We start from the raw sequence: 25,281 nt of genomic DNA, 5'->3' as shown, positions 1-25,281 counted from the left end.
CCATTAGAGGCGGTGTTCCCGAGGAGGGTAGTTCGCGGGCTCAGCCCAGCTGAGTTCCGAACTTGTCAAACATCGACATTTTTAAAAAGTCCGCAATGCTGCCGACTGGACGACAATGACGATGACCTTGATGATGATTATCTGTCTGATTCTGATGCATTGCTCATGGCAGCTCTCGAATATTGATCCCTTGCATAGTGTCCATTACTGGTGGTGGTTCACGAGGACCATACAATCAGATTCCTCGGTGCAAAGACTTCTTTTCATGCTGCTTGCAAAGTCCCGATCGTGAATTTCGACAGTAGTAATATCTTCGGTCTGTAGCCTAGTTTTAATAGTAAGTTTTTTTGATGGAACGATAAGCACAACTACCTTGATAAAGCTTGACGAGTGCGATCGGAAAGCTTCGGAAGGACCTCGAGGTCGTGTGCCGTGCACTTGAAGGCACGTCGAGAAAACGCTAGAGAAGACTATGAGGACGGCGATCGAAGCCCAGTCGAGTCTGACCTTTCCGTACTGTACCATATCCGTACATGAGACAGGTTGGTCTGCCTGCTACCCAAGAAACACAACCAGTAAGGATAAGGACATTGGAATACCTGTCGGGAATACTATAAGTGATTTTCGCTCAAAGGTTATTGGAATGTAGCAGCGATATTGCGTGAAACTAAAGGTGTGGCGCTGTGCATAAGCAACTGATCAAATCAATTATGTGACCAGACAGTCCCGGCCTTGTTAATAATGCAGGTATCCAAGGCGTTATCGATGAGAACCGGGGTGTTTCCACAGACTGCCACACGCACCATCGCGAACCGTAAGACCATGTCCTTGAGGGCGGTTCACGTCCAGGGCATACGTATGGAAGCACAGCGAATGCGAGGCTAAGCCTTAGGCCCAGCCGGTCACGACTTATTGAAACGACTGGGAGGCAGAGATGAGAATAGAACGCAATCGATCAGCGCAAACAACAAATAGATTAACCAGAGTAAACTACTGATCGAGGTCCCTCTCTGAAAACAATAAGCCCCTTGTTACACACCAGTACAGAGAACTTACTTAAATCCTGATATCTAAAGTATCGAACAGGGTCCAAGTCCATCAACCGAGAAAGTAACTCCACGCACTCCTGTTTCAGGGTTTGGGAATCTGGTGAGTGATTTTGGAGTAGAAGTCGCTTATAGTGGACCAATGACTCCATACACCCTATAAAAGAATTAAGTAGTTGTGAGATTAATAAACATAACCGCTTGCATTTACTATCAGGTTGCTCTTGGAGCAACTCGAAGATAAGTTGTATCTCACGTTCCAATTGTGCTTTGTTTTCCCCTGCTCAATGCACCAAGTCAATCCATGTTGAATTGCATATGAGACAGTCTGTTGTAGAACCTGAGCCAATGAGCCATCTATGGTATATCCACGCGCTTTGATCGTCTGGGTCAGTATATAATGCGTTGCTTACAAGCTCGAACTCTGTTAAAAGAAAAAGAAAGAAAGCTCGAAAAGGTCAATCCGATTGAAAAAGGGCACGTACCGTCGTCTCTCGACTGGATAGGATCCAGCTGGCCACTTTCCCAAAGTCCGACTAAGGTCTTAGACCTTTGATGCCATGCACTAAAATTGGAGAAATTTGCTCCAATTTTGCGAGAAGTGTAAGCCAACTCTGACGTCTCAGGCCTTCTTGTGGGCATGTTTGCGAGGACGTATCTGCGATAATTCCAAGCCATGACTAGAGAGGGGTGTGGGTGTCAAATATGTGCGGATGCAGTGATGAGATGACTGACAGTTCCTTGCATCTGCGTCAAGCATCCTCTCCGTGACAAAAAGTTCCTTGTCCCAATTTGCCTGTCTCCATTCCATAGACGGTACCTCATTGCGTTCCGGCCCGTCTGGGACATTCTCGAGACACCAGCGACGGTGATTCCATATCCAGTAGACTTTCGGATTTGCTTTCAAAGCTGTAGTAGTCATGGAAAGCTCGTTTGAGAGAAGGTTGTTAATTTGCTCAGGAGTACTGCGAGAGCTCTTATTTTGAGGAAATTTCGCGTCATGCTCATACATGCGCACCTATGAGGAAATATACCGTTGAGTAGGATATTTCGACGATAATTCCACACGGTGTAGAATTCAGGGTTGATCTGGAGTAAACGCTGCGTTAATTCAAAGGCATCGTTGCTCCACTCCTGTTTCTTCTTCTACACAAACATTAATCAGAAAGATGACGGTACACAAGCAAGAGCTATTCGTACTCGAGATAGCACATCGTCTGTTAAAGCGAGGAACTCATCGATCTTGGACTTTTCTCGCTGTCTCTTTTCAGCAAGAGCCTCGGGAGTCTGTAGATTACGTTTGATGTGATGCTGTTCAATGCTCATTCAAACTGTGTGCAGAACGATCTGAACGCGATTCTTACCATACCGACAGGGAAGACGAGACTTGCAATCGTTGGATTATCAATTACTAGATTATGAGAAAAATAAATAAATAAATACTCCTTCTAACCTCTAGCGCGCCAACCTATTACTAGCGCTCAGCGCTGTGCTTTCGTTCAAAACCTACCAGGATCTCAAAATGCCTTCGGTTGCGGAGAAGTCGACTTCAATGGACTTACTGGCGTCCCAATTTCCTGTGACGCTTCCAATACCGACACCTACAACCTATTCAAACTTGCTGTCCATCAAGGATGTTCAGCGCGAGGAAGACCTTCTCCGAAACCCATCTTCTTTTCGTGCATGGTGGACCGCCATACATACGACGAAAGAAGCGTATAACGCGCAATTGAAGGCAGAGAGACGCACGGTCGTGCCTGACGAAACCGCGACACTCCTCGGTCCACTCGCGACCCCACTGGCTAGACATTCATTGCAGTGCCTAACTTACCTTTACGAAGCAGCTATTGCTCAGTTTCCTGGCTCATTCAAACTATGGAAGTCGTACCTCCAGATGAGAATGTCCTATGTTCTTGGCAGACAGGTGATCAAAAAAAGGGCTGGTGGAAGGAAGAAACTACCGGAAATGAAGGATGCTTTAGAGGAGGAGAAGGAGGACCTAGAGTCATGGGAGGATGGCCTTGATGGAGTCGTAGGCTGGGAGGAGTGGAGATCGCTGATTGCTACATATGAAAGGGCCCTCATGTGGTTGCCCAAAGTACGCTTTATTACCAGGGTACTGTTGTGTTTGTGCTGACTGCAGGATCATTTCAGCTACCCAGATTATGGCTAATGTACACATCCATCTTCTTCCACCCTGGGTGCCCATCTCTCATCTCACACACGCATGCTCGTCGGACATTTGACCGAGCCTTGCGTACTCTGCCGCCTTCATTACATTCGCGAATATGGGTTCGATATCTTCTCTGGGCCGAGACGAAGGGCGGATCTACTACGGTATCTGTCTACCGGCGTTACCTTTCTGTTGATCCAAGTGTTACCGAACACTACACCTCCATCCTGCTCTCTCCTGCAGACTCTACGCCGCGGCCCCTCGAAGCTGCCAAGCTCTTGCTCTCATTAGCAAGAAAAGCATCACGAGGGGAGTATGTCAGTCCCGAAGGGAAGAGCCCATATCAACTTCTTGGAGATTTCCTTGATATTGTTGAGCGATTCTCTGATGAAGTTGGTTTTGACGTGGATGCCACAATTGAATCCAACGAAGCAAATGCGAAAGCTGACGCGGAAGCTTCGCGAACGGATGGGCAGCTCGTACGTATGGATGGACCCCCTGTTCCGGTTGTAGCTGGTGGAGCATACGATGAGGATGAAGATCCTCTCAGCCCACGGAAGCTCAACATAGAACACATCGTCCACAAGGACGGCCTTGAAGTTTATAAAGACCAAGCTGGCCGTCTCTGGACTGGGCTCGCGACCTACTGGATCAAACGTGGCGAATTTGATCGGGCGATAAGCACTTTTGAAGCGGGCATCGCAACGGTATTGACAATCAGGGACTTCACGCAGATTTTTGACGCGTATGCAGAGTTTTGCGAGTCATTAATCAACGCAATGATGGAAAGTCTCGAGAATCCGGAAGAAGATGACGACGATGAAAACACGAAGGAGACTGAACAAGAGATGGACATTAAGATGAAGGAGTTCGAAGCTCTTATCGACAGAAGACCGTTTTTAGTCAATGACGTTTTACTCCGAAGAAACCCAAACGATGTTCAGGAATGGGAGAAGAGAGTTGCTCTTTGGGGTGAAGATGATGAAAAGGTAAGCATTAGTCTGAAGGCTGAAATTGGCTCGTCTGACGTGTGTTCAGGTGGCCGACACGTACACCAAAGCACTGGACACTATCAATTCCCGCAAGGCTACTGCCAACCTCCATAGACTTTACGTTAACTTCGCCAAGTTCTACGAGGATGGTGGATCTACAGGTTCAGCAGAGCCTGACTTGGATGGCGCCCGTAAAATCCTCGAGAAAGCCACCAAAATTAATTTCAAGGCGGTCGAGGATCTCGCGGACATTTGGTGTGAATGGTCAGAGATGGAGCTTCGACACGAGTGAGGAGCGTCATATAGGTTTCCACCTGATTTACTGACCGTCTACTCTCAGAAACTATGACGAGGCTATCAGAGTCATGCAACGCGCTGCTGCCATTCCTAAAAATACCAAGATAAATTATCATGACCATGTGAGCCCGTTTCAGCGGGTTACTTTTCAAATTTGCTGATTCCCGATAGTCACTACCCGTCCAAGCCAGATTATTCAAATCCTTGAAGCTGTGGTCATTCTACGTTGACCTTGAGGAGTCAATAGGGACCGTTGACTCGACAAAGGCCGTCTATGACAAGATCATGGATCTAAAGATTGCCAATGCCCAGGTTATCGTCAACTACGCTGCTTTCCTTGAAGAAAATCAATATTGGGAGGACAGTTTCAAGGTGCGGTTCATCTGATCACTGTCTTTCTGGCTAATTCTTAAACATGTTTACGACCAGGTGTACGAGCGTGGCACAGAGGTCTTCACTTTCCCCATATCCTTTGAAATATGGAATATTTATCTGTCCAAGTTCGTGAAGCGATATGTACGTATTTTCGTACTTCACTGTTATCTGTCCTTGTTAACACCTTTCAGGGAGGATCTAAGTTGGAGCGAGCTCGTGATTTGTTTGAACAAGCGCTAGAAAAATGTCCACCGAAGTCATGCAAGCCCCTGTTCCTGATGTATGGTCAATTGGAAGAGGATCATGGTCTAGCGAAGCGGGCCATGTCTATTTATGAGCGTGCAACTCAGGTTGTCGCCGATGAGAACAAATTTGAGGTACTGCACCCAGTTGCATTCTATAAGGACCTTTGTTGACATCATGACGACAGATGTACACTATATACATCGCGAAGGCCACAGCTAATTATGGCCTGCCAGCCACCCGCCCAATCTTCGAGCGCGCACTCGAGGTCCTTCCTGACAAACAAACCGCTGAAATGTGTCTACGTTTCGCAGCATTGGAACGCAAACTTGGCGAAATCGACCGGGCTCGCGCTATTTATGCACATGCTTCCCAATTTTGCGACCCACGCGTCAATCCCAAGTTCTGGCAGGAGTGGAACAGTTTCGAAATCGAGACGGGTTCGGAAGATACATTCCGAGAAATGCTTCGTATCAAGCGGAGTGTCCAAGCCCAGTTCAATACCGAAGCATCATATCTCGCTGCCCAGACGTTGTCGGCGAAACAAAATGGTACCTCAGAGCAAGCATCCGCTGCTCAGCCAGCAGATCCGATGGCTGCTGCAGAGCAGCAAGCAAGAGGTCCCGCATTCGTCGCAGCCAAAAAGACAGCTCTTCCAAGAGCAGATGAGGACCAAGCTTCGCCTGCGCCGGACTTGGCGCCACAACAGGCAGACAACGCTGATGAGATCCATATATCCGATGAGGAAGACTCATAAATGGCGATATGTTATTGTTACATTACATTGGGAGTGTTGTTACTTTCTCTAGTTGTCTGTATTATCTTGTGTCCCATTTTTCAACCTCTGCTTCACAAAGATCCTCCCATTTTGCGTCCCAGCCGTCATCTCTGAGGAAAGGCTGCTCGACCCATTGATTGATAGCCTTCCGAGAATCTTCGAATGACACTGTATGACTGCGCAAGGTGTCAACTAGTCCCTTATGAAGTGCGAGAGACCGATGATACGGAGTTGTCAGCTCAGACAAAGACAGCACTGCAAAGCCCCGTCAAAAAGTGACGACAAGAGCGATATTAGCCTACCAAATTTCTCGATGGGCCATGAAACCCACAGAGGTTCCTCGTGGCACCATTGAAAACCCTTCAACCTCTCCGCTTCAAACATCAGAGCCTCCATATTATCGAGCACGGTGCTCATTCTCCGCAACAGCTTCGACTGACAAATGTTCGTTATTATTGAATCAATCACAAGACAGGCACCATCTTACGAGCTTCATAAGAACAGAATCGAGCAGAGTAATACATTCATCCATCACTTCAACCTTCGGACTAACCATGATCGACCCAGGCTGCGTACCAGCAGGAACCATGGCAAGTGCATTACTGAAGAGCTCCATAATCACCAACCGATAAATGACGAGAGATGAAACACACACTCCAATTCGGTACGAGAATCGACTAGAGTTCGCGCAGTTTTTAAGCCGTCGACGAGGACGATGTCATCCCATGTATTTGCGATCGAGCGTAACTCGTGGAGTAACGTTCTAAATTTTCGATGAATAGACGCATCGGAAGCCCTGGATGGCGATGCTGGCGTGACTGGTTTCTTTACTTGTGATACGGGAGATGATGTTGGCGTAGAAGGGCCATGAAATGATGCTAGGCGTTTGCTCATGAAGCCCAAGACGGATGTGTTTATTTCAGAAGCCTTTACCAAACAGTAAATAACGTCATTCTACTGAATCAACGTGAATGGGTTGCATTTACCGATATCGACGATGTCTGAAATTACCGCGGACCACTCATATTTGTTGAGATCAGCAGCTGAACTTGAACTGACAGAAGTTTGTCCTTCAAATCGCTTTAGCTGTTCGTCGCTCAGATCGATGGCAGGCTCGCAGACAAAAGGCGGAGAGAACAAAATCTCTTGGGTCTCCGATTCAGCTTACCGGCAACGCAATCGACATCCAAATTCGCGGCAATTACGCATGGATTGCTGAGAGTTCGCATGTAGCCAAGAAAATTGATTTAGAGGTACGTTTCGACGATCTGCATCACTCGACTTGGGAGATCACGACGCGTTTTGCAGACAAGAAAGACTTTACAGATATACAGAGGTCACCACGCACCGGTGACCTGTCTCGCCTTCTATGACAGAACCCCGAATTCGGGTGATGAAAAGCTTCTGATAACTGGGTCTTGGGACAAGGCAAGGGATAATATTTACGGCCACTCAGGTGATGCTAACGGAATCCTTCTGCTAGACCATTAAAATATGGGATACTAATGTAAGCACCCGAACGCATTTCATGTCCTTGTAGGTGCTGAACGCAGACCGTCTCTTGCAGACAAAGGGCCTTATCTCAACGACGGCTGCTCACGATGATTTTGTCAAAACTCTACTCGTCGTGCCATCTGTGAAGCTCCTAGTCAGCAGTAGCTCCGATAAGATTGTTAAATTCTGGTAGAAACGAACACCTCTCATACTGGTAGTCCTAACATCTGTGCTTAGGGATCTAACCGACGTTCTTGAGAAGCCTCCGCAGCCTGCCGGGTCAGTCTCGGCTCATAGTCGTCCGGTAGAATGCATTGCTGGAATTGCCAATGCCGATGGCTCCGTGACCCTCTTCACCGCTGACACCATGGGAGTATTGAAGGTGTGGAAGCTAGAAAGAGAGGGAGGGCCGCGGCCTCGGTGGCGAAGCACTCTTAAGGACACTCTCAACCACCATCGAACGCGCATCACTGAAATTATATATGATGCAGGTTACATCTGGACAGGTTATAACGATCGCTCACTGTGTCAAGCCATTGTTTAGCTCACCCCTTGCTTCAGCGTCATCGGATGAAACAGTGCAAGTCATTCCTTACCCACCAGGATCCTCGGACCAGAAACCCAGTCCACCCCTCACGCACCCATTGCCTGTGCGGGCGATTCTTCCACTGGCACTTTCCGATCTTGAAGAGCCGTACATCGTGACCGGATATGGGGATGTTATCCGTCTGTATGATGTCTCGACGCCATCCGAACCTGAGGTTCTAGGGGAAATTGACGCGCATTGGCACGATGTCACTGCGCTCAGATTATGGATTCAGAGAAGTCGCACAGACAACGGAAGAACACGCATCGAGCCATGGATAATCAGTACCAGCCTGGATGGCACCATTCGTAGATGGCGATTTAGTGGTAAGTCTACATGGTGGGTATTGAGATACATCTAAATAATTTCTGCAGAACTCCATGACTCGAAGCCAGACAACCCTGCTGGACAGTCGAAAGCTACAGTTATTGCTCCCACTCCCCAACCCAGTGGTGATGTTAAGGATCAGGTTGAGATCACGGAAGAAGAAGAAAGAGAACTCGCAGAACTCATGGAGGAAGACTGAGATACATACTTGAAGGATAATCTGCTGCTGTTAAGTAGGAATCGGGTAGTGCTTCTCCCACCCAGGATAAAAGGGGTCCTCGTTCAGTGTCTTCTCTTGCCAATCTTTTGGGACCCATCCCTTATCCTCTTGCTCCTTTGCCCACTCTCGTAAAGCGGGTATAACCTTGTGCTCGACGGACCATGTTCCTTTGTACTCCAAGATTGCCTTCTTTCCTTCGAGCAAAACCTTCAGAAGCAACTTTGGAATGAATGGCTCGTTGCGGAAATCTGTCACCGGAGTGAATAAGGCCTTGAAGTTGAACACGATAGCGCGGGATTTTGGCAGGCGACGTAACGTTTGCCAGTCAACTCGCATGTGAATGTCGGAGAGAGGAAGGTCTGGATTCTGATGTTGACGATGACTCCACTCTGGTTCATCTGTCTGAAGATAGAGGGGCTCCCCAATTTCAAGGCCCCAAGACCCTCGCTGAATGGGCTTGTCACAAGGCATCTTAGAAAAGTACCTGTGAATCCATTACGGCGATCTTATAAGTGAACCTGATATGTTTACCACATTACTTGCCTGTCCATTGAGAATGCCATCTTCTCCTTATAATCGGGAACTGGGCCATGAATGTCGTGCAATGGTTTGCCTATCTTCTGGCTGATATTCCAGCCAACTGCTGATGTTGAGACCGCAGCTCGTAGAGTGTAAAGCCCAGTATCAGGGTCTTCCTGGGTGATGAGGAAGTCCTCTGGGACATTCTCGAGTAAGAAAACCAGTGGATGCATCGTCGAAATGTTAGCCGTCGTGCCGAGGATGTGGTTGTGGAACGTCAAAGTCCACTCATCAAACTCAAACTGCTGGGGGTACCTCAGGCAGAGGTACTGAATGACCATTTCCATCAACTCCTTTGAAGCTGCTTCGCTACCGGGCAGCTCATCTATGATACGTTTGCCATGGAGGGCGTAGATTTGTTGCCGTTGCGCAATGCGATCACGATATGTACTCTCCAGCTCCAGCCAGTAGTCTGGTTCCAACTTCTTGAGGGCTATAGAAGGCATAGATAAGCAAAGCATGTCAACCGTGATACAGCTCACATACACATGTTCTGATGGTATTCCCACCTGAAGGGCCGGTATGGACGAGGACGAGCATGAGCTATGTTAAGGCCGTGTACTGGCTTTGGATGAGGGAAGCCTGTCAACTGAGCAAAGTCCGGTAGTCCTCTACCAGCCACGAGAGCGGCTTTCTGTCGCAGAAACTTCCAATAGCTGCGTGGAGAAACACCCTTGCTATAACACACAGCAGCAAGAGTAATCGCGACAACCGCGATTCCTATAACGTTGGGCGTGCTTATCATGGCTGTGGGATACTAGCACTGCACGAATACTTTCGAATTGACGCATATCAGGGAGATGTACGTATACTTTATGGTAGTTTATACCCATGATCATAAGACGCGACCACGAGCAAACCACGAGACCATTTACATGTGTGATCTGCTTGTTCTTAAAATGGTAATAACCCACGGTAAAGCCCGCGAGTACTTCGTCGTCCCTCATGTTTCCTGAAGCTGACGCTCAAAAGCGAGTCCAACATGTAGCTCTGTCGAGTCACTATCGTTATATTGATTGTTCTCCCTATCGGTAGATCTTACATCTTAACAGATCCTGTCAGATATCATCGCGTGCACCTAGTGGCCGTTATGTGACTTCCTGCAGATAGAAGCAATGAACCTTGTTCTTTGTGCTGCAGAAAGGAATTCCACACCCGCTTGAGCACTGAGCGCTGAGCACTGAGGCCTAGGCCTGAGGTCTAGTCTTATAATGTCGATCGAATTGGGATCGAATGATATACATCCACGCTCGTTCCAATTGAGGGTGGTATACTCGTATCTTTCACCGTACTCGGAGCTCAAAGGCTTGAAGAGCTTGCACTGCGGCAATGGATGATAGTATCATAGTGACACTAAGTACTCCCCGACCTACAGTACATACATTACGGTATCTCCATTTTGTCCCCATTTATATACTTACTATTAATACTCAGCTATTCTGAGATATAAAACTAGGTACTTTGGACTCATCCACAACCGTCAGTACAGTACTCCAAGTCGAATCAGAAATGCCCTCTGACGCCGCTCGCTCCCCATTGATGAAAATCGATCTTCCGTCTCCTGAAGAGTTCAGGAAGAGGAAAGTCGCGCTGATCTCTGGTTCGTTGCATCTTCATCAGCTTGCCTTTTGCCTCCCCAGCATCCAGACTTCGGTGTGGTCAGGATGATACGCAGTTCGTTTAAACAAACAGGCGATCGTGTCATTGCTAAGATTGCTTTGCCTGTTCCTATACTGCATATTTACTTGCTAGCTTGTCGTTATGTTGCATGTATGCTAATTTGAAATTGTGTAGGAATAACTGGTCAAGATGGATCGTACTTGTGAGCATATTTCTCGTATAGCCAGTCACTACTCATATCTCGACCTTTCTGTAACAGGGCAGAGCTTCTGCTGGAGAAGGGATATGAAGTGCATGGTTATAATCCGTCGCTCGTCTAGCTTCAACACCGGTCGTCTAGAATCTCTCTATGCGGATCAGCATGAGCGTACGCGTCTACATAAAATCATATGACTTGCACATTGATCATTCTCCCCCAGGGCCCAACAAATTCAAGCTGCACTACGGTGATCTCTCCGATAGCACCAACCTTGTATACATCCTCGCCCAGGTCCTCCCCTCAGAGATCTACAACCTTGGTGCCCAATCGCACGTCAAGGTATCCTTCGAGATGTCAGAATACACCGCCGATGTCGATGGCGTCGGCACCCTGCGCCTCCTTGACGCCATCCGCACCGTCGGCCTCGAAAAGCACACGCGGTTCTACCAGGCTTCGACCTCAGAACTCTATGGAAAGGTCGTCGAGACCCCACAGAGCGAGACCACGCCGTTCTACCCTCGTAGTCCGTATGGTGTCGCCAAGTTGTACGCATACTGGATCACGGTGAACTACCGCGAGGCGTACGACATGTATGCGTGCAACGGTATCCTTTTCAATCACGAGAGCCCGAGGCGAGGGAGGACGTTCGTCACGAGGAAGATTTCCAGAGCAGTTGCAGATATTAGTGTCGGCAAGCAGCATTGCTTGTACCTCGGTAACATCGATGCACAGAGAGATTGGGGACATGGTAAGATTCCACCTGTCGAGTTCCATCGCCTCCATTTAACCATATTTCTCATAGCCAGGGACTACGTCGAGGGCATGTGGCGCATACTTCAGCAGCCTACACCCGATGATTTTGTTCTTGCCACCGGAGAGACTCACCCTGTGCGAGAGTTCGTCGAGAAAGCCTTTGCGGTTGTCGGGGTTACAATAATGTATGCATCTCGTCATGACATATACCACATCTAACGTGTCCTTGATTTCATGTAGGTGGCGCAATTCTGGTGTGCAAGAAGAGGGCTATGATGCTCAGAGCGGACGGGTGGTGGTCAAAGTTGACCCACAGTACTTCCGTCCCGCAGAAGTCGAGTACGTTTTTTTATCACGCCTCTTCTTGCAAATTCTCATGCTGGTGTACAGCCTTCTTCTCGGTAACCCTGCCAAAGCTGAGCGTGTTCTTGGATGGAAGCGCAAGGTCGACTTTGATTCCCTCGTTCAAGAGATGGTGAAGGCGGATTTGAAGGCGACCAAGAGCCTCGTGGAAGACCAGAACTGATGAAAATGCCATGGCCATGAATTGCAGCTGTGCAATCATATACAATTCAAGGACTATTTCTTGTGGACTGATATCCTAGCATCCTAGCAATCAAATTTGTGTTTGAGGTGTAAGACCGAGATTATACACCGGCATATACAACTGCAATAGAAATACAATAAATTCATATTCCCGTGAGGTCGCGCAGACGGTAATCTCTGCTGGCCTTCCATCACGACTGGTGTTCAGGGAAATTGCCACTCATAACTTTGCTTTGTTTGTCACAAGAGCCGAAGCTGTTTTCAAGCTCGCAGCTGCTGTTGCAACCAACTCATCGACACTACACAAGTAAAGATGTCAGTAGAATTCAGAACAGAAACAGGCCACCATACATCTCCTTCGCTGGCTTGATATCCTGTAAAGATCCATTAGCAATTGCGTTTCAATACAGTCATTTGACGTACATTGATGGATCCTGCTACCCTGCCCATTAACCCTGCATATATGAATATGTGAGACCGAGCAAAGCAATCCAAGCGAGCATTCCTTACACATTCGACCTTCTAGAGATTTCTCGGGATGATTCTCTAGTTCGACATCGTGCGGGATATGGCCCTGTGCAACAAGCTTTGCAATTTCCCCTTGTCGCTGGGTCTCCCAATCTGCAACATAAGGAGTCTTCCGCACATTCATCGGACGACCGCTGTACACCAGGGTGCGGACAATGTCGTCATAACCAGCTGAGATAACTAGTTCCTTGTGTTTTGGAGGAGCACCTGCTTCGGTACTAGCTACAAAGCGGGTGCCGACCCAAATACCGGATGCACCATACCTTGGTCCAAAAATGTCACTAACGAGGGAAGTGTACGTGTGAGAAGTACTCACGAAAGTGCGGCCGCAAGGCCACGGCCATCCGCGATACCCCCAGCAGCAACGACGATGACCGGCCCACCTGTTAAGGGGCTTTTGGCATTTTTGCAAAGATCAACAGTGCTGGGTATCAGAATGGAAAATGGTGTTTCGCCAGTGTGGCCACCTCCTTCACCGCCTTGTGCACAGATGATGTCGACACCTAGAAGAATGTTGGAAACGGTGAGTGAGCAGGAGTGAAGCTAAGCGAGCTTTCGCACCTTGCTCGAGGGCTTTCCTAGCATGCTAATAACATCGATTTAGACGCATACAGGTTAAATCTCGTTAGGAAACGTATTACCTTTGGATGACCGATCATACTAAGGTGGATTTAGTCAACTTCAACTTCCAAGTGCGACACAAGTACATACTTCATGACCGGGATTCCGGCAGCATGAAGCTTGTCAACAGCTTGTTTGGGCGGCACTCCTACAGCAGAAACGAAAAGTGCAGCCCCGCTGTTTATAATGATGTCCAAAAGCACGTCAAGTTGACCACTCGTATAATCGTACTAGGGACCGGTGTCAGACATGTCTCTGGATAGAAAAGGGGGCGCTTACATTTGTCTTCCGAGCACTGCCACCCACTTGAGGAAGCAAGAGGTCTACGCCGAATGGTGCGGTCTTGTCTTCCAGATGGCTCTTGAGTTCATTAATAGAATCCTGGAGCATCTCGGGGCTCTGGCGAACCCCACCAATGACACCGATACCGCCAGCATTGGTCACTGCTGCAGCCAGTTTAGGCCCTGCGGCGACGTTCATGCCTGCACGCATATGGATATTAATGCCGGTGTGGAAACTGTAATACAGTAACGTTACCTGCAAGCATGACAGGATGATTGATCTTGAAGAGGCGCGTCAGGGGCGTCGAGAACACTGGCTGCGAGGACGGCATGACGAAGTATGAGGATAAGAACCAAATGGGAACCTGTTTCACGTCGCAGCCATTTGAGTAAAGCTGCAACCAGTCGCCAGCGTGCTACTGCGGGAACAAAGTCGCGTGAGTTGTTCCGACAACCCACCCGGCTTCTAGCTCAATCACGTGCGAAATCTGACTGAGCTTGATGACTCATCGAAGCTATCTTTATTTCCGCCATGGCAGACAAATGTCCGGTCGACCACGGTAGTCATTCTTCAGACCTGTCCTGTCCTGTCGACCACAAATCTCGTACATCATGGGCCTCTGTCTTGACAGGGACCAGCCCTGCACACCCGGTCAACGCATCTTCGCTCTCGACCGAACGGGAGGTTTCTTCGATACCCCGAACAGACAATGGTAATTGGGTATACCCGTCGGAGGCTCAGTTTTTTGCTGCCATGGCGCGCAAAAATCACAATCCGCATGCTCCAGATATGAAGACCATCATTCCTATTCATAATGCCGTTAATGAACGTGCTTGGTCGGAGCTGATGAAATGGGAATCTGGGAGAGGTGGTGAAAAGTGCGGGGGTGTAAAGCTTGTAACCTTTAAGGGCAGACCTAATGACCTGACCCCAAAAGCTCGACTCATGACCTTGCTCGGGTACGTGCTTCAGCCTACATTGCAGCCGGAGAACGCTGATTTCGTTTTGCAGGTACTCTGCTCCCTTCGATCGTCACGACTGGGTGGTCGAACGATGCGGAACCCGGATAAGATACGTGATCGACTTTTATACCGGACGGGGGGCAGGACCTTCGTCAAATAATGTATCGTTTTATCTCGATGTTCGGCCCGCCTTAGACAACTGGGAAGGGGTGAAAATGAGGGCTGAGAATATTTGGCAGGACTGGTTTGGAAGTGTTCGCAGTAGCAACACCCCGTCTCAGTCATGAGTAGTCTTCATAGACGTATAATCGCTTCTCCGAGCCCAATACGTATTTTATCCCCCACTCTTGGTTTACTAATTGTGAATATATTTAGGACTTACTTATAGCCATGACTCAGATATGTGGAACGGCAACTAGGATACGTCGGTCCAACCATTCTCGGTCATCATATATCGGTCCAATTTCCCCTTGACGAAGGACTAGACCTGATGCGAATTCAAGCCTACCTTACCTTTGGTATGCAATCGAATCCTTCTTGTGCCGGGGGGATACTTATGATATTCATCGTCCAATCACCGAAGTTATATATGTGTTGATTTTTCAAACACGTGACCGCCGCGTCGCGATCGGCTTTGTTTATCGGCGTGCAAGTTTGGCGCAAATAAGGTTCAAACCTGGAGTATAAATACCTCGTGTTTGCCGTCGCACTGATATCCCTCAGTCAGTCCCGCCATTATCGTCATTTTACGCTCGCCAGCTTATCTTTACGATCCTCCTTTCATTCGCCAATATGATCTCTACTACTACCCTGACCCGTGCCGCCCGTGTTGCCTTCCAAGGCTATCTTACAGCCGCTTTCTTCAAAACAATCGTCGTCGACCGCACTATTGAGGTCGTGTCCAGATCAGAGAAGGTCTCCATTCGCCTTGTTACATCCACTGTCTGCTCCTCGACAGCTGTTCTTCTCATAGCCACCACCAAAGCTGCTCAACAATTCCTCAGCGACGATCTTCAACGCGTCCCCGCTCACAAGGACATCGACGGTGCCGCTGAGCCCAACGCACGTTTTGCTGGTGGTAGAGTTGCGGATGCTATCTCAACAACCAAGGCTTTTGGAGCACCAGCTCAGCCATCCTCGTCGCGTGCAGTGATTGAATCAACTGAACCTGCCTTTGACGGTCCCACCGAAGGCTTATCGACAATTGATTCTGACATGACACTCATAGCCTGCGATGAAGACTCGGCTAAGGATATTTTCTCCGGTGATTGTGTCTCAGACACCACAGACCTTGACTCGGAGTCGCTTGCTGACGAAAGCACGCTCTACGAGGTGAGTAGCGCGTTTCTTTCTGACTTCCGGCAACTAAAGTTTGGATTTATAGGACGACTGTCAGGCTACAGCACAGTGCCTTACAGACGACGAACCGGAACACACCTTGCACACCGAATATGACTCTCACACTATCAACGATCTAATCCAAAGAATGTCAACTCTTTCTCTCGACCATGTACCGTCTCATTTATCAAGTCTCGACAATGTATCTTCTCCTATTTCAACTCTTTCTCTCGACCATGTACCGTCTCATTTATCAAGTCTCGACAATGTACCCTCTCACATTTCAACTATCTCTCCCGGCGATGTATTTTCTCACACTTCAATTCTCCCTCTCGACAATGTATCTTCTCCCATTTTAACTCTTTCTCTCGACCATGTACCGTCTCATCTATCAAGTCTCGACAATGCACCCTCTCACATTTCAACTATCTCTCCCGACGATGTACCTTCTCATTTGCCTCCTCTCGACAATGTACCCTCTCACATTCCAACTATCTCTCCCGACGATGTACCTTCTCATTTACCTCCTCTCGACAATGTACCCTCTCGCTTAACAACTATTTGGCCACATCCAGACAATGGTTCCCCTCAGTCATCAAAATGTCAGCCTCAACGCACTGCAGTACACGACCACGCTGTCGATGACCTAATTCAAAAAATGGTAGCTCTTTCTCTGCATGACCATGCTTTCGACGCTCTACTACAAAAGCTGGAGGCTCTTACTTTTGACGGCAACCACGCTATCGACGTTCTACTGCACAAATCAGAGTCTCTTACTCTCGACGACAACCACGCTATCGACGCTCTACTGCAAAAATCAGAGGCTCTTGCTCTCGACGAAAACCCCGCTATCAACGCTCCTGCTCTCGACGACAGCCCCGCTATCAACGCTCCTGCTCTCGACGACAACCCCGCTATCAACGCTCCTACTCTCGATGACAACCCCGCTATCAATGCCCCTGCTCTCGACGACAACCACACTATTAACACTCTTGCTCTCAACGACAACTATGCTGTTGACGTTCCACTGCACAAATTTGAAGCGCTTACTGTCGACCACGACCACGCTATTGACGCTCTACTGCACAAATCCTCTCGGTTATCGAAACGCATGCTACATGATAACACTAACAACAGTTCCAGTCGCCAGCACTTGCGCCGCAACACCACCGACACCCTACTTCGAAATATTGAAGCTATCCATCCTCGGAATTTCAACTACGACTCACCCTACACGACGATGCTATCGACACCGTACTTCGAAATATGGAACCTCCTATTCTCGACAATAGTCCCTCTCAGTCACCAAAACGTCAGCCACAACACACTACTAGCACGACCACAGTATCGACATCCTACCAGCTGAACTCCACACGGCGTCTACGAAAAGTGATTGGCCCACTCATACTCTTACCTCACTTACTGATGTTTCGGTGTTAGAAATTCAATGACGCACATTGCTTCCAGCACGTCTTTGGTGTCAGAGGTCCCCTACGACCCGATGCCTAATGGCCTCCCTCGCTGTCCCCTACGACATGGAGTCATAATATCCACGAGGTTGAAGGCCCCACACATACTACGCGTCAACATATCAGCTCTTCGATGAGCCAGAGGTCCCCTACGACCACATCTCGACGACACATCAAACGACACAACGGCCTCCTTCATTGTCCCCTACGACCTGGAGTTATTACCAAGAAGTTGAAGGCCGCCGCCCACAGTCCAAGTTCTGCACATACTAGTACGTCTAATACTTAGACTAGATCACTTCTTGTTTCCTCCCGTGTACAAACTACAGATTGTCTTCGAATTGTCTTCTCCTTCGTTGATACGATCGTGGACTGTCTACTTAATTTAATTACGGACTCATTTCTGTGATCTACGTTGATTAAATTTATTGATGTGTATTGTTCCCATTTATTTTCATGTACGCACAACTCAACCTTGTACGCTTTGAACACAATCTTCTTGCATATGTTCTGAGGCGAGCCGCTCTCGAGGATCTGAACAAAGCTTAAGACAGTGGCGATCATATCACCAGATCGCTCTACCGCGAGCGGAAGAGGACAAGATACTGATATCCAATCTCCATACATATTGTATCCCCACTCATGGTTGAATCATCGTGAATACACTCCAACAATATGAGAAACATACTTTATAGGTCACCGTTTCCCTCGTATTCGAACTTTCTTGGTAGGCGGCCTCTCTTCGGGCTCATCCTCACTTTCCTCTTCGTCGCTCCCTGGTTCTTCGCTATGTTCATCATCGCTGCCACCTACTTCACTTATTTCTTCGTCTTCATCCCATCCATCATAAGCTTCCTGGCCAGATTCGTCAGCCTCATCGTCACTGGCTTCCTCATCAGGATCCTCTTGGTTCTTTCGCGACCCTTGTTCTTTTTCTGCTTTCTTCCGTTGCACGTTTCTATCTTGTTCCTCCCTTCTTTGCTTTCGCAATCTCTCCTTAGCGACATGAGAAGCCTTAAGTGCAGCAGCTTCGGCCTTCGATTTTTTGACTATATGATAAAACGATCAGTCTACCCTTGCATAATTATATAATTGATTTGCAACGCACCAAATTCATGATACAGCACAGCGCCTTCCCTCCCTGGAACGCCTTCAGAAATTTTAATCAGCCTGAGCTCCATCCTCGGGCCAACTTCACTCAGTCGAACAGCCTTCTTTTGCCCTTTCTTATTACCCCGCCCAACATAATCATCCGCCAACGACACCGCATCCCCGTCATCGCCAGCAGCACTCGAAGCTGATGATGCCGCAGACTCATACCCGTCACTCCCTGGGCTAGGCTCCCCTCTTTTTCTTAGCAAGAAGTCCGCGACATCCTTCTCGTTTCCAAGGTCCAAGAACCCACTAGAGAGGTTGGCCGATGATTTTTTGGGGGCGCCTTCGAGCACGCGTCGGACGCGTTTCGAGACGCCGTATGGTTTTACAGTGATAATGTAGTGTCTAAAGTCGACGGTTCCTCTGTCGGGGTTGTATGCTATCAGGACGATCCGACGGCAGTTGGAGAGTGACATTGAGTTAGGGGATAATGGAGGGAAAAGAGATTGGAAGGATTTCATGAGCAGTGGAAGATGTGGGGGTGTTTCGGGAGAGGGTGGAGGGAAGGAAGCGAGGACGGCCTATAAAGTTATCATGGTTGTATAAGATTGATGATCGATGCTACAATATGTCACTTACCAGTGGGGCAGTGAGATACTCCATCCCCATGCTTCGTGAGGATCGAGAAGTTTTCAAGATGTCTTTCATCAAGCTGTATCGTTCCACACGGAAGCTGAGAGTAGGTCCCGCAGGAAGTCGAACCATGCGCAGTGAGGGTGCGACGTCTGTGACAGTAAGAGCCAGCAAATGCGTGACCCCCAGCGTAGGTGCCATAGTCAGGTAGTCTTTTAATTTGTTACGGTTACGTTCCTGCATTCAGATGCTCAAAGACGTTTGGAACACAATATTGGTCGGGCTCACCTTCAGACGACTCGCCGTATTTGGTTCCATAACTTTTCGCAGATCGCGAACAAGCTGCGTGACAGAAGAACCCACTTGTCCATGTTTTATGATGAACGACTTAGGTGCACCGTCGTTTGCGTGCTGTGCAGTTGCCCCTGCACCCTTCAAATGGGTGCGATTTTTGCGTCTGCGAGCCATTGTGATTTTAGGAAACTTTTTCCTTTCGGTAAAATCACAACTTGGCGGCTGTTTGGTTCTATTTGACGACGCCTTTAGGATTCAACAAGGACAAACAAACAATTCACGGGAATAAAACACAAAATCATGTATATTCGAAGACCTGGAAGCTCTGATTACATGTAAGATATGCGGAAGGAGCACAGCCCATCTACAGGTCAAAGTTAATGGTTAAATAAATAGTTTCAAAACGTTCGGTAGCTCAATACAAACACGACAGGAATGATACAGCATATGGCAGATCAAAGCTACATATGAGACGGAGAGCAGAACGATAACACAGAAGGGATCGGTTGGCTGGCTCACCGATGATATCCTATGCAAGGGTGACTAAGGACACAAAAGGAGGCTGTGAAAGAGAGGCAAAAAAAAGGCGGAGTCAGATGGAGAAATGTTTATGCTATAGATCAGCTGAAAGTCGAGCAGCAATAAATAATCTGGGTTTTCAGATTAGAATTCAAGAAACTGATACATTATAGGGTCAAAGCGCCGATGGAGAGGAGGAGGGGATTCTTCCTTGACAAGTCCGGGCATGTCTTCGAGGGTTGGGTGAGGAAGGCTCAAAAAATGACGAGTGTCGTCCAGTGACGTCGTGTGTGGGATGATCGGTGCCTTTGATCGGTAGAGGTAAAATTAAGGTTTAAGGTAGTTAACAATGCCCCTCACCTTGATTTCACATCGTTCCAAAGCTTCCCAATCAACGCCTCGGAACCAAGGATGGTGGAGAATGTCTTGTGGTCCACCTATCATATTACCAAGACGTTTACTTCGGTCAGGATGTAAGAATGCTTTGATCAGCTCTTTAGAGAGCCGATCCATGGTGCGTGGCCAATTAATAAAGCCTCGTAGGATTTTCTCGTAGATACCGTAGGCGGTCTCATCAAAGAATGGTGGATAGCCGACCAGCATCTCGTAACACAAGATACCGCATGCCCACCAATCCGCGGCTTTTCCGTGACCGTCCGACTGGATGATTTCTGGGGCAAGGTACTCAGGCGTACCACAAAGGGTCCAGGTACGGTCGTCGACAATCTTCGCGAAACCAAAATCAGTGAGTCGGAGATAGCCTCGACAGTCAAGGAGTAGATTTTCGGGCTTGAGATCACGATATATGATGTTAAAGGAGTGTAAATACTGGAGGGCGAGGATAATATTAGCGAGATAGAATCGAGTGACGTCAGGAGTGAAACGGCCCGCCCGTCGGAGATGGGTAAACAGTTCACCACCAGGAATATAAGACATCAACATGTAAATGTTGAGACTGTCTTGAAAGGTTGCAAACAGGTCCACTACGAATGGATGCCGCACGCGTGAGAGAATATAGCGCTCTGCGTTGACGTGTTCAACCTGGCGGAGGCGCACGACTTCGGTTTTGGGCAAGACTTTCATTGCAAAAATATTTTGAGACCCTGAATTTGCTGTCTTAAGGCGGACCAAGAGCACTCTCCCAAAAGTACCAGTGCCTGTCAAATTAACAATAAGGAAGTGTTGATCTTGAGAAGACACGGACACAAACCGAGGGCGCCTTTGACCTCGAAATCGAGCAGCCTAAGCACACCCCGTCTCTCTACGTGGACTGCTTCATCCTCCAACAACCTTGCGGGAGGTCTTGCGGGTGATTTAGGTTGCGGAGCTACCACAGGAACCAGTGGCTGCTGCCACACTGGAGCAGAAGTGTTGGCGGTAAAGGTAGGGTGCTGAACTTGTTCTGGGAGATAATTCGTGTGTTCGGGTTCTCGTTTATCTTCGCTATGGCCAGGAGACATGGGAGGGGTGATAGGTCCTTGGCCAATCATGGCCTGTGATTCACGGAAAAATGGGACATCAACTGAATTGCCGGTTGCACCACCTGGAGCGGCGAATGAGGCCGAACGGGAGGATTCCATTACAGAATCGTGCATCCTTTCACTGAACCAAGATATGAAGGACTGGAGGTTAAATGTTATGGTGTCATGATAGAGCAGGATGATATAAAAATGACGAACATAAAAAAGATTGACAGTTTCTCATCCACCCTGCCGGGGGTGTGATCGCGAAAGTTTGGCAGAGGGAATCGATGCGCTAAATGAATGTTGAGAGGGGAGGGCAAGCTTAGCGAAGTCAAAGATGTACTTCAGATAGGCCAGGGTAGGCCTCGTATTACTGGTAAAGTAGGGGACTGGATGCGAAGAGAGAGGAAGGAGGATAAGTTGAGCGTGAGTGCGGTTCTAAGTAGGATACGACGGTTGCTGAGACAGAAGTTCACAGAACTTGAATATCCTGACAAGCGTTGCCCCGGCGGTTGCCCCGTGACGTGTAACCGAGCGAGTGTTCGGCTTCATTCTGGTTTTATATTACTTTTAGCCTTTTTGGGTCTTTAGGCGCTCTGAATCGTGCCACAGGTTAGCTCACCTTGACTGAGCGAAACGAAAACGCTGGTCCGACTCGGACGTCTGACTTGTTCCACTCATCCGACTCTTTTTCTCTTTTACCACATCACATGCATAGGTCTGTCCAATTGCATCGCAAACGTCCTATAATTCAATATTGTACGGTGCTGTACGATGGCGTCAGCGCTTTGGTTAGAGCCTTGATCCATTGGCATAATGCATAATGAACGAACAGCGGTCTTCTCATAGGTGGCCAATTGCCTGGCTCTTGATATTAGTGTCAAGGTAACCCTTTCTGGCATAGGCGAAGCCTTTGGAATTCTATGCAGGGGGATGTCAACCTAGTCCAACGGAAGAGTCTGACAAGAAGGACTATACAATATTCTATCTAGGTGCGTATGGTGTAGTAGTTGTGACTGTGGTTGTCTGAGAGGAGGTTAAGTCGAACTGAGACCAGGACCTTTTGTACTAGCGGACCCCTGTATATTATGAAATACACGTGTTTGACATGATAAACTGCACAGCATCACTTCAATCTCAGGCTGCACTTTGTACTGAACTTCCACCCTGGCACGACCCTGCTAGTGTCAAAAACTTGTTTTCTTTTTTATCTATAAGCCATGTCAAATCGTGCGAACGTGGGTGGTTGGTTGAAAGGAAAGACCGTCCGGAAAGGTGGCATAACATCTAATGCACACACTGCTCGCTCCAGCACACCTCAAGTTCAGAGCACATCCTCCACCCTTTTCAGTGGGGGCGTTAAAGATGCATCTGGGCGAACTACCGAATATTTCGTATGTCGTAATCTCTATCCGTTGAACCCACTCACTAACATGCCACGGAATTACAAGTCTATGGACGACCAATGCCCTGTGTGTAAGTCTGATCGGTATTTGAACCCCAAGCTCCGTCTCCTGGTCAGCTCCTGTTACCACAAAATGTATGCATCCCACTTCGCATAAAAAACAGAAGCTGATGCGAATATGCTATAGGTGCGAGTCTTGCATCGACCGGTTGTTCACTTTAGGACCCGCTCCGTGTCCTATTTGCCAAAAGGTCCTACGAAAACTTGCATTCACTCCACAGACTTTTGAGGACCTTACTGTGGAAAAAGAAATTGCCGTGCGCAGACGAATAGCCAAGGAGTGAGTAATCCCATATTTGTATCAAGGACTGAGCTTCATCACGAACGGCCAGATTCAATAAACGACGCGAAGACTTCATTGATCTTCGCTCCTACAATGATTATCTTGAAGAAGTGGAAGATATCAGTGAGTGCTTTATCTTTGACGGTGTTATCTCGTGTTCATGTTGTTAAGCTTTCAACCTTATCAATGACGTCGACATTCCCCAAACTGAGGCTCGGATACTCGCTCATCGGCAAGAAAACGCAGCTCTTATAGAACTCAATGTTCAGCGGGAAGAACAATACGCGCAAGCTTTGAAGGAACAAGAAGAGCTAGAACGCCAGGAGAAAGAACATCGTGCACTTGAGCTGCGAAGAGAACAGGAGATAGAGCGTGAGGAACGAGAAACAGCCCAACGCGAGATCATCGATCGCCTCGAGACTAGCACAAAGAGTGCCGCCAAGGTCATCGCCAAATCTCGTGCCGAAGCCATGAAGAGATCATCAGCTCGTTCTACTACCACCACGGTTCTAAGAAGCAATGCCCAGCTCCTGCGTGCACGCGCTGCCCAAAGTACTGTCGTTCCAGATCCACCACACGTCCCCTTGCAAGACGATTGGTATGCTTATGAGGATCTCTACACGGTCCGGGATCAGTACGACGATATGTACAGCGACGCGGTAAGGAAGGATCGTGAAGGAATCATGAGAGCGGGAGGGTATCGGGTCGAGGAAGCTTGGGACAGAGCCCTCAGATGTGCTGTTGCTGGATTGGATTTAGCGCCTCTTTCAGGTCTGAACCCATCGCCTGGACGGACTGACAGTGTCGTAACATCCGCCTGAAACTCGATTCAATTTGCTGCGGTTGTTCCGCATTGATGTATCAGGTCTACTATGGCAATTCTAACACTGCATCCCAGACAAACACCTCGTTTCCCCTTGTCAATCACTCTTCTCACATATTTACTCGTCCCCTGCGCCCTTTACTGCCAGTAGTGCAGAAGGCTACACTTCAAAAACAATCGCCGTATCAATATTTCGCATCAAAGGCAGCGCAGCATCTGTGTAAGCTAAGTGGCTTGCAAAAAATCATCAAGTCAGGTAGGAACGTCTCTTTTTGGTCAGCCAAGGACGAAGTGGCTCGGCGAAGAATATTGACGAAGGCTGCACAAGGGTTCATGGCATCATATCATCTTGTTTGACGCGATCTTGGGGCCTAAGTTTATGGAGCGACCATCATCACAAGAATCATGGCCTAGTTTTCTTCCCTGTGTTCGTTGCTAAAGTAAAGTCCATCTCCTGTAGTTCCGGCCGGGGAGGGGGTAACCCAGAAAGTTCTAAGACACGGCGTGGGTCCGCTTTCCAACTGATGGTGGGAAGTACAAGAAAATCACATCGATATCATCACACAGATGAAGGACATCAGGACATCAGGACACTAGAAATATTGTAGTTGCATAAATCCAGAAAGACCAGGAACTCTGACACATTTCCACGCGTAGCTTAATAGTACCTACGTGTAATAATTCTTTTAGGCACCTGTATTACATCTGTGACATATTCCTCTACTCAAATCCCTGAACATCTTCAAGTGGTAGGGATATTTCCCGAGAGTCCAGAAATAACTGTATTGATCAACTTGGTGAAGAACTACATATTGCGCCATTAATCACAGCACCATAGCATTCAAATGCGAAAGCAGAACTGTAACTTACTGTCGCGACGTGTCATTCAGACTGCCAGCTCAACGGGAAGTAGGATAATAGCAGTAACCACTGGTAGGCTATTGGTATCACAAGGCAAATAACGAGTCAAGGGATTGGATTCTGGACACAAAAAAGCAAACTGCTTATACTCACATCCATGTCCTTCATACAAAGAAGGTCAGGACAACAATCGTATGATGTGATGCAAGACGAGAATGGGGGTGCACATGCACTGCCAGACACAGACATCGTCAAGGTGGCAACAACGCAAAGGAAGGGAAAACGCATTATTTGTGCGAGGTGATATGGAATCTGCCAGGGAAAATCTCTGACTGGGAAGCGCTAGGAAGATATGTCCTGAAGGAGGTAGAACTCAGCAGTTCTGTTAATCAGTTTGTCAGCATATTACGCCCAGCG

General features: G+C 48.1%; 12 protein-coding genes across 12 annotated transcripts; 6 read left to right on the top strand and 6 right to left on the bottom strand.

The window, feature by feature from the left end:
* Positions 1–470: 470 nt before the first annotated feature.
* Positions 471–2,372, bottom strand: DFJ58DRAFT_905730 (uncharacterized protein; the record flags this gene model as incomplete). The annotated part of the gene is made up of 8 exons (XM_041394973.1): positions 471–502; positions 1,057–1,203; positions 1,258–1,326; positions 1,387–1,470; positions 1,532–1,726; positions 1,782–2,011; positions 2,065–2,192; positions 2,247–2,372. The coding sequence occupies 8 exons, from the start codon at positions 2,370–2,372 to the stop codon at positions 471–473; spliced, it is 1,011 nt and encodes a 336-aa protein (XP_041245100.1).
* Positions 2,373–2,468: 96 nt separating this feature from the next.
* Positions 2,469–6,147, top strand: DFJ58DRAFT_306081 (uncharacterized protein). Its single transcript, XM_041379746.1, has 8 exons — positions 2,469–3,144; positions 3,201–4,208; positions 4,258–4,499; positions 4,552–4,630; positions 4,680–4,880; positions 4,938–5,024; positions 5,075–5,260; positions 5,314–6,147. Exons 1-8 carry the CDS (start codon positions 2,569–2,571, stop codon positions 5,881–5,883), a joined length of 2,949 nt encoding a protein of 982 aa, XP_041245099.1. The 5' UTR covers positions 2,469–2,568; the 3' UTR covers positions 5,884–6,147.
* DFJ58DRAFT_306074 (uncharacterized protein) lies at positions 5,914–7,017 on the bottom strand. Its single transcript, XM_041379745.1, has 5 exons — positions 6,891–7,017; positions 6,560–6,831; positions 6,392–6,506; positions 6,207–6,339; positions 5,914–6,159 (listed from the first exon to the last, which is right to left on the bottom strand). Exons 2-5 carry the CDS (start codon positions 6,796–6,798, stop codon positions 5,945–5,947), a joined length of 702 nt encoding a protein of 233 aa, XP_041245098.1. The 5' UTR covers positions 6,799–6,831; positions 6,891–7,017; the 3' UTR covers positions 5,914–5,944.
* On the top strand, positions 6,902–8,510 carry DFJ58DRAFT_715828 (WD40-repeat-containing domain protein; the record flags this gene model as incomplete). The annotated part of the gene is made up of 8 exons (XM_041384164.1): positions 6,902–6,967; positions 7,017–7,157; positions 7,213–7,332; positions 7,388–7,411; positions 7,472–7,587; positions 7,636–7,904; positions 7,960–8,310; positions 8,359–8,510. The coding sequence occupies 8 exons, from the start codon at positions 6,902–6,904 to the stop codon at positions 8,508–8,510; spliced, it is 1,239 nt and encodes a 412-aa protein (XP_041245097.1).
* DFJ58DRAFT_306092 (uncharacterized protein) lies at positions 8,443–9,908 on the bottom strand. The gene is made up of 3 exons (XM_041379747.1): positions 9,597–9,908; positions 9,075–9,543; positions 8,443–9,015 (listed from the first exon to the last, which is right to left on the bottom strand). Exons 1-3 carry the CDS (start codon positions 9,853–9,855, stop codon positions 8,541–8,543), a joined length of 1,203 nt encoding a protein of 400 aa, XP_041245096.1. The 5' UTR covers positions 9,856–9,908; the 3' UTR covers positions 8,443–8,540.
* Positions 9,909–10,619: 711 nt separating this feature from the next.
* DFJ58DRAFT_876547 (uncharacterized protein) lies at positions 10,620–12,532 on the top strand (the record flags this gene model as incomplete). The annotated part of the gene is made up of 7 exons (XM_041394452.1): positions 10,620–10,710; positions 10,905–10,932; positions 11,012–11,097; positions 11,150–11,677; positions 11,732–11,867; positions 11,923–12,021; positions 12,073–12,532. 7 exons carry the CDS (start codon positions 10,620–10,622, stop codon positions 12,206–12,208), a joined length of 1,104 nt encoding a protein of 367 aa, XP_041245095.1. The 3' UTR covers positions 12,209–12,532.
* Positions 12,449–13,990, bottom strand: DFJ58DRAFT_658707 (2-nitropropane dioxygenase; the record flags this gene model as incomplete). The annotated part of the gene is made up of 10 exons (XM_041382044.1): positions 12,449–12,527; positions 12,580–12,602; positions 12,652–12,683; positions 12,739–13,019; positions 13,073–13,259; positions 13,318–13,342; positions 13,398–13,416; positions 13,468–13,607; positions 13,657–13,859; positions 13,915–13,990. The coding sequence occupies 10 exons, from the start codon at positions 13,988–13,990 to the stop codon at positions 12,449–12,451; spliced, it is 1,065 nt and encodes a 354-aa protein (XP_041245094.1).
* Positions 13,991–14,114: 124 nt separating this feature from the next.
* On the top strand, positions 14,115–15,342 carry DFJ58DRAFT_306046 (cytochrome c/c1 heme-lyase). The gene is made up of 3 exons (XM_041379743.1): positions 14,115–14,618; positions 14,671–15,139; positions 15,205–15,342. Exons 1-2 carry the CDS (start codon positions 14,191–14,193, stop codon positions 14,906–14,908), a joined length of 666 nt encoding a protein of 221 aa, XP_041245093.1. The 5' UTR covers positions 14,115–14,190; the 3' UTR covers positions 14,909–15,139; positions 15,205–15,342.
* A 1-nt stretch (position 15,343) lies between these two features.
* DFJ58DRAFT_306047 (uncharacterized protein) lies at positions 15,344–17,545 on the top strand. The gene is made up of 3 exons (XM_041379744.1): positions 15,344–15,953; positions 16,006–17,348; positions 17,400–17,545. The coding sequence occupies exons 1-2, from the start codon at positions 15,414–15,416 to the stop codon at positions 17,323–17,325; spliced, it is 1,860 nt and encodes a 619-aa protein (XP_041245092.1). The 5' UTR covers positions 15,344–15,413; the 3' UTR covers positions 17,326–17,348; positions 17,400–17,545.
* Positions 17,546–17,940: 395 nt separating this feature from the next.
* On the bottom strand, positions 17,941–19,659 carry DFJ58DRAFT_682648 (Brix-domain-containing protein). Its single transcript, XM_041383249.1, has 4 exons — positions 19,445–19,659; positions 19,163–19,393; positions 18,537–19,104; positions 17,941–18,477 (listed from the first exon to the last, which is right to left on the bottom strand). Exons 1-4 carry the CDS (start codon positions 19,622–19,624, stop codon positions 18,125–18,127), a joined length of 1,332 nt encoding a protein of 443 aa, XP_041245091.1. The 5' UTR covers positions 19,625–19,659; the 3' UTR covers positions 17,941–18,124.
* Positions 19,660–20,113: 454 nt separating this feature from the next.
* DFJ58DRAFT_715822 (cyclic AMP-dependent protein kinase catalytic subunit) lies at positions 20,114–21,459 on the bottom strand (the record flags this gene model as incomplete). The annotated part of the gene is made up of 3 exons (XM_041384163.1): positions 20,114–20,275; positions 20,330–21,126; positions 21,180–21,459. The coding sequence occupies 3 exons, from the start codon at positions 21,457–21,459 to the stop codon at positions 20,114–20,116; spliced, it is 1,239 nt and encodes a 412-aa protein (XP_041245090.1).
* Positions 21,460–22,561: 1,102 nt separating this feature from the next.
* On the top strand, positions 22,562–24,409 carry DFJ58DRAFT_682644 (CDK-activating kinase assembly factor MAT1-domain-containing protein). The gene is made up of 5 exons (XM_041383248.1): positions 22,562–22,826; positions 22,884–22,972; positions 23,025–23,177; positions 23,230–23,303; positions 23,352–24,409. The coding sequence occupies exons 1-5, from the start codon at positions 22,653–22,655 to the stop codon at positions 23,999–24,001; spliced, it is 1,140 nt and encodes a 379-aa protein (XP_041245089.1). The 5' UTR covers positions 22,562–22,652; the 3' UTR covers positions 24,002–24,409.
* Positions 24,410–25,281: the final 872 nt, after the last annotated feature.

This window comes from Suillus subalutaceus, assembly GCF_016647625.1.
Source record: "Suillus subalutaceus strain FC151 chromosome Unknown DFJ58scaffold_38, whole genome shotgun sequence".
Classification (NCBI taxonomy): Eukaryota; Fungi; Basidiomycota; class Agaricomycetes; order Boletales; family Suillaceae; genus Suillus; species Suillus subalutaceus.
Note: the sequence above shows the minus strand (reverse complement) of the source record. Positions and strands in the feature narration are given on the sequence as shown.

Bases quoted from the DNA above. Each gene is read 5' to 3' on its own strand.
- DFJ58DRAFT_682644 (XM_041383248.1), top strand. From the start codon at position 22,653: ATGTCAAATCGTGCGAACGTGGGTGGTTGGTTGAAAGGAAAGACCGTC. The intron at 22,827-22,883 runs GTATGTCGTAAT...CGGAATTACAAG, and splicing joins GGCGAACTACCGAATATTTC to TCTATGGACGACCAATGCCC. The intron at 23,178-23,229 runs GTGAGTAATCCC...ACGAACGGCCAG, and splicing joins CGCAGACGAATAGCCAAGGA to ATTCAATAAACGACGCGAAG.
- DFJ58DRAFT_682648 (XM_041383249.1), bottom strand. From the start codon at position 19,624: ATGGCTCGCAGACGCAAAAATCGCACCCATTTGAAGGGTGCAGGGGCA. The intron at 19,105-19,162 runs GTAAGTGACATA...ATAACTTTATAG, and splicing joins AGTATCTCACTGCCCCACTG to GCCGTCCTCGCTTCCTTCCC. The intron at 18,478-18,536 runs GTGCGTTGCAAA...TTTATCATATAG, and splicing joins TGTGCTGTATCATGAATTTG to TCAAAAAATCGAAGGCCGAA.
- DFJ58DRAFT_306074 (XM_041379745.1), bottom strand. From the start codon at position 6,798: ATGAGCAAACGCCTAGCATCATTTCATGGCCCTTCTACGCCAACATCA. The intron at 6,507-6,559 runs GTGTGTGTTTCA...GGAGCTCTTCAG, and splicing joins GATTCTCGTACCGAATTGGA to TAATGCACTTGCCATGGTTC. The intron at 6,160-6,206 runs GTAGGCTAATAT...GGGGCTTTGCAG, and splicing joins ATGGCCCATCGAGAAATTTG to TGCTGTCTTTGTCTGAGCTG.
- DFJ58DRAFT_306046 (XM_041379743.1), top strand. From the start codon at position 14,191: ATGGCAGACAAATGTCCGGTCGACCACGGTAGTCATTCTTCAGACCTG. The intron at 14,619-14,670 runs GTACGTGCTTCA...TTCGTTTTGCAG, and splicing joins CGACTCATGACCTTGCTCGG to GTACTCTGCTCCCTTCGATC.
- DFJ58DRAFT_306092 (XM_041379747.1), bottom strand. From the start codon at position 9,855: ATGATAAGCACGCCCAACGTTATAGGAATCGCGGTTGTCGCGATTACT. The intron at 9,544-9,596 runs GTATGTGAGCTG...TGCCTTCTATAG, and splicing joins GGAATACCATCAGAACATGT to CCCTCAAGAAGTTGGAACCA. The intron at 9,016-9,074 runs GCAAGTAATGTG...ATGGATTCACAG, and splicing joins ATGGCATTCTCAATGGACAG to GTACTTTTCTAAGATGCCTT.
- DFJ58DRAFT_306047 (XM_041379744.1), top strand. From the start codon at position 15,414: ATGATCTCTACTACTACCCTGACCCGTGCCGCCCGTGTTGCCTTCCAA. The intron at 15,954-16,005 runs GTGAGTAGCGCG...TTGGATTTATAG, and splicing joins ACGAAAGCACGCTCTACGAG to GACGACTGTCAGGCTACAGC.
- DFJ58DRAFT_306081 (XM_041379746.1), top strand. From the start codon at position 2,569: ATGCCTTCGGTTGCGGAGAAGTCGACTTCAATGGACTTACTGGCGTCC. The intron at 4,500-4,551 runs GTGAGGAGCGTC...GTCTACTCTCAG, and splicing joins GAGATGGAGCTTCGACACGA to AAACTATGACGAGGCTATCA. The intron at 4,881-4,937 runs GTGCGGTTCATC...GTTTACGACCAG, and splicing joins ATTGGGAGGACAGTTTCAAG to GTGTACGAGCGTGGCACAGA.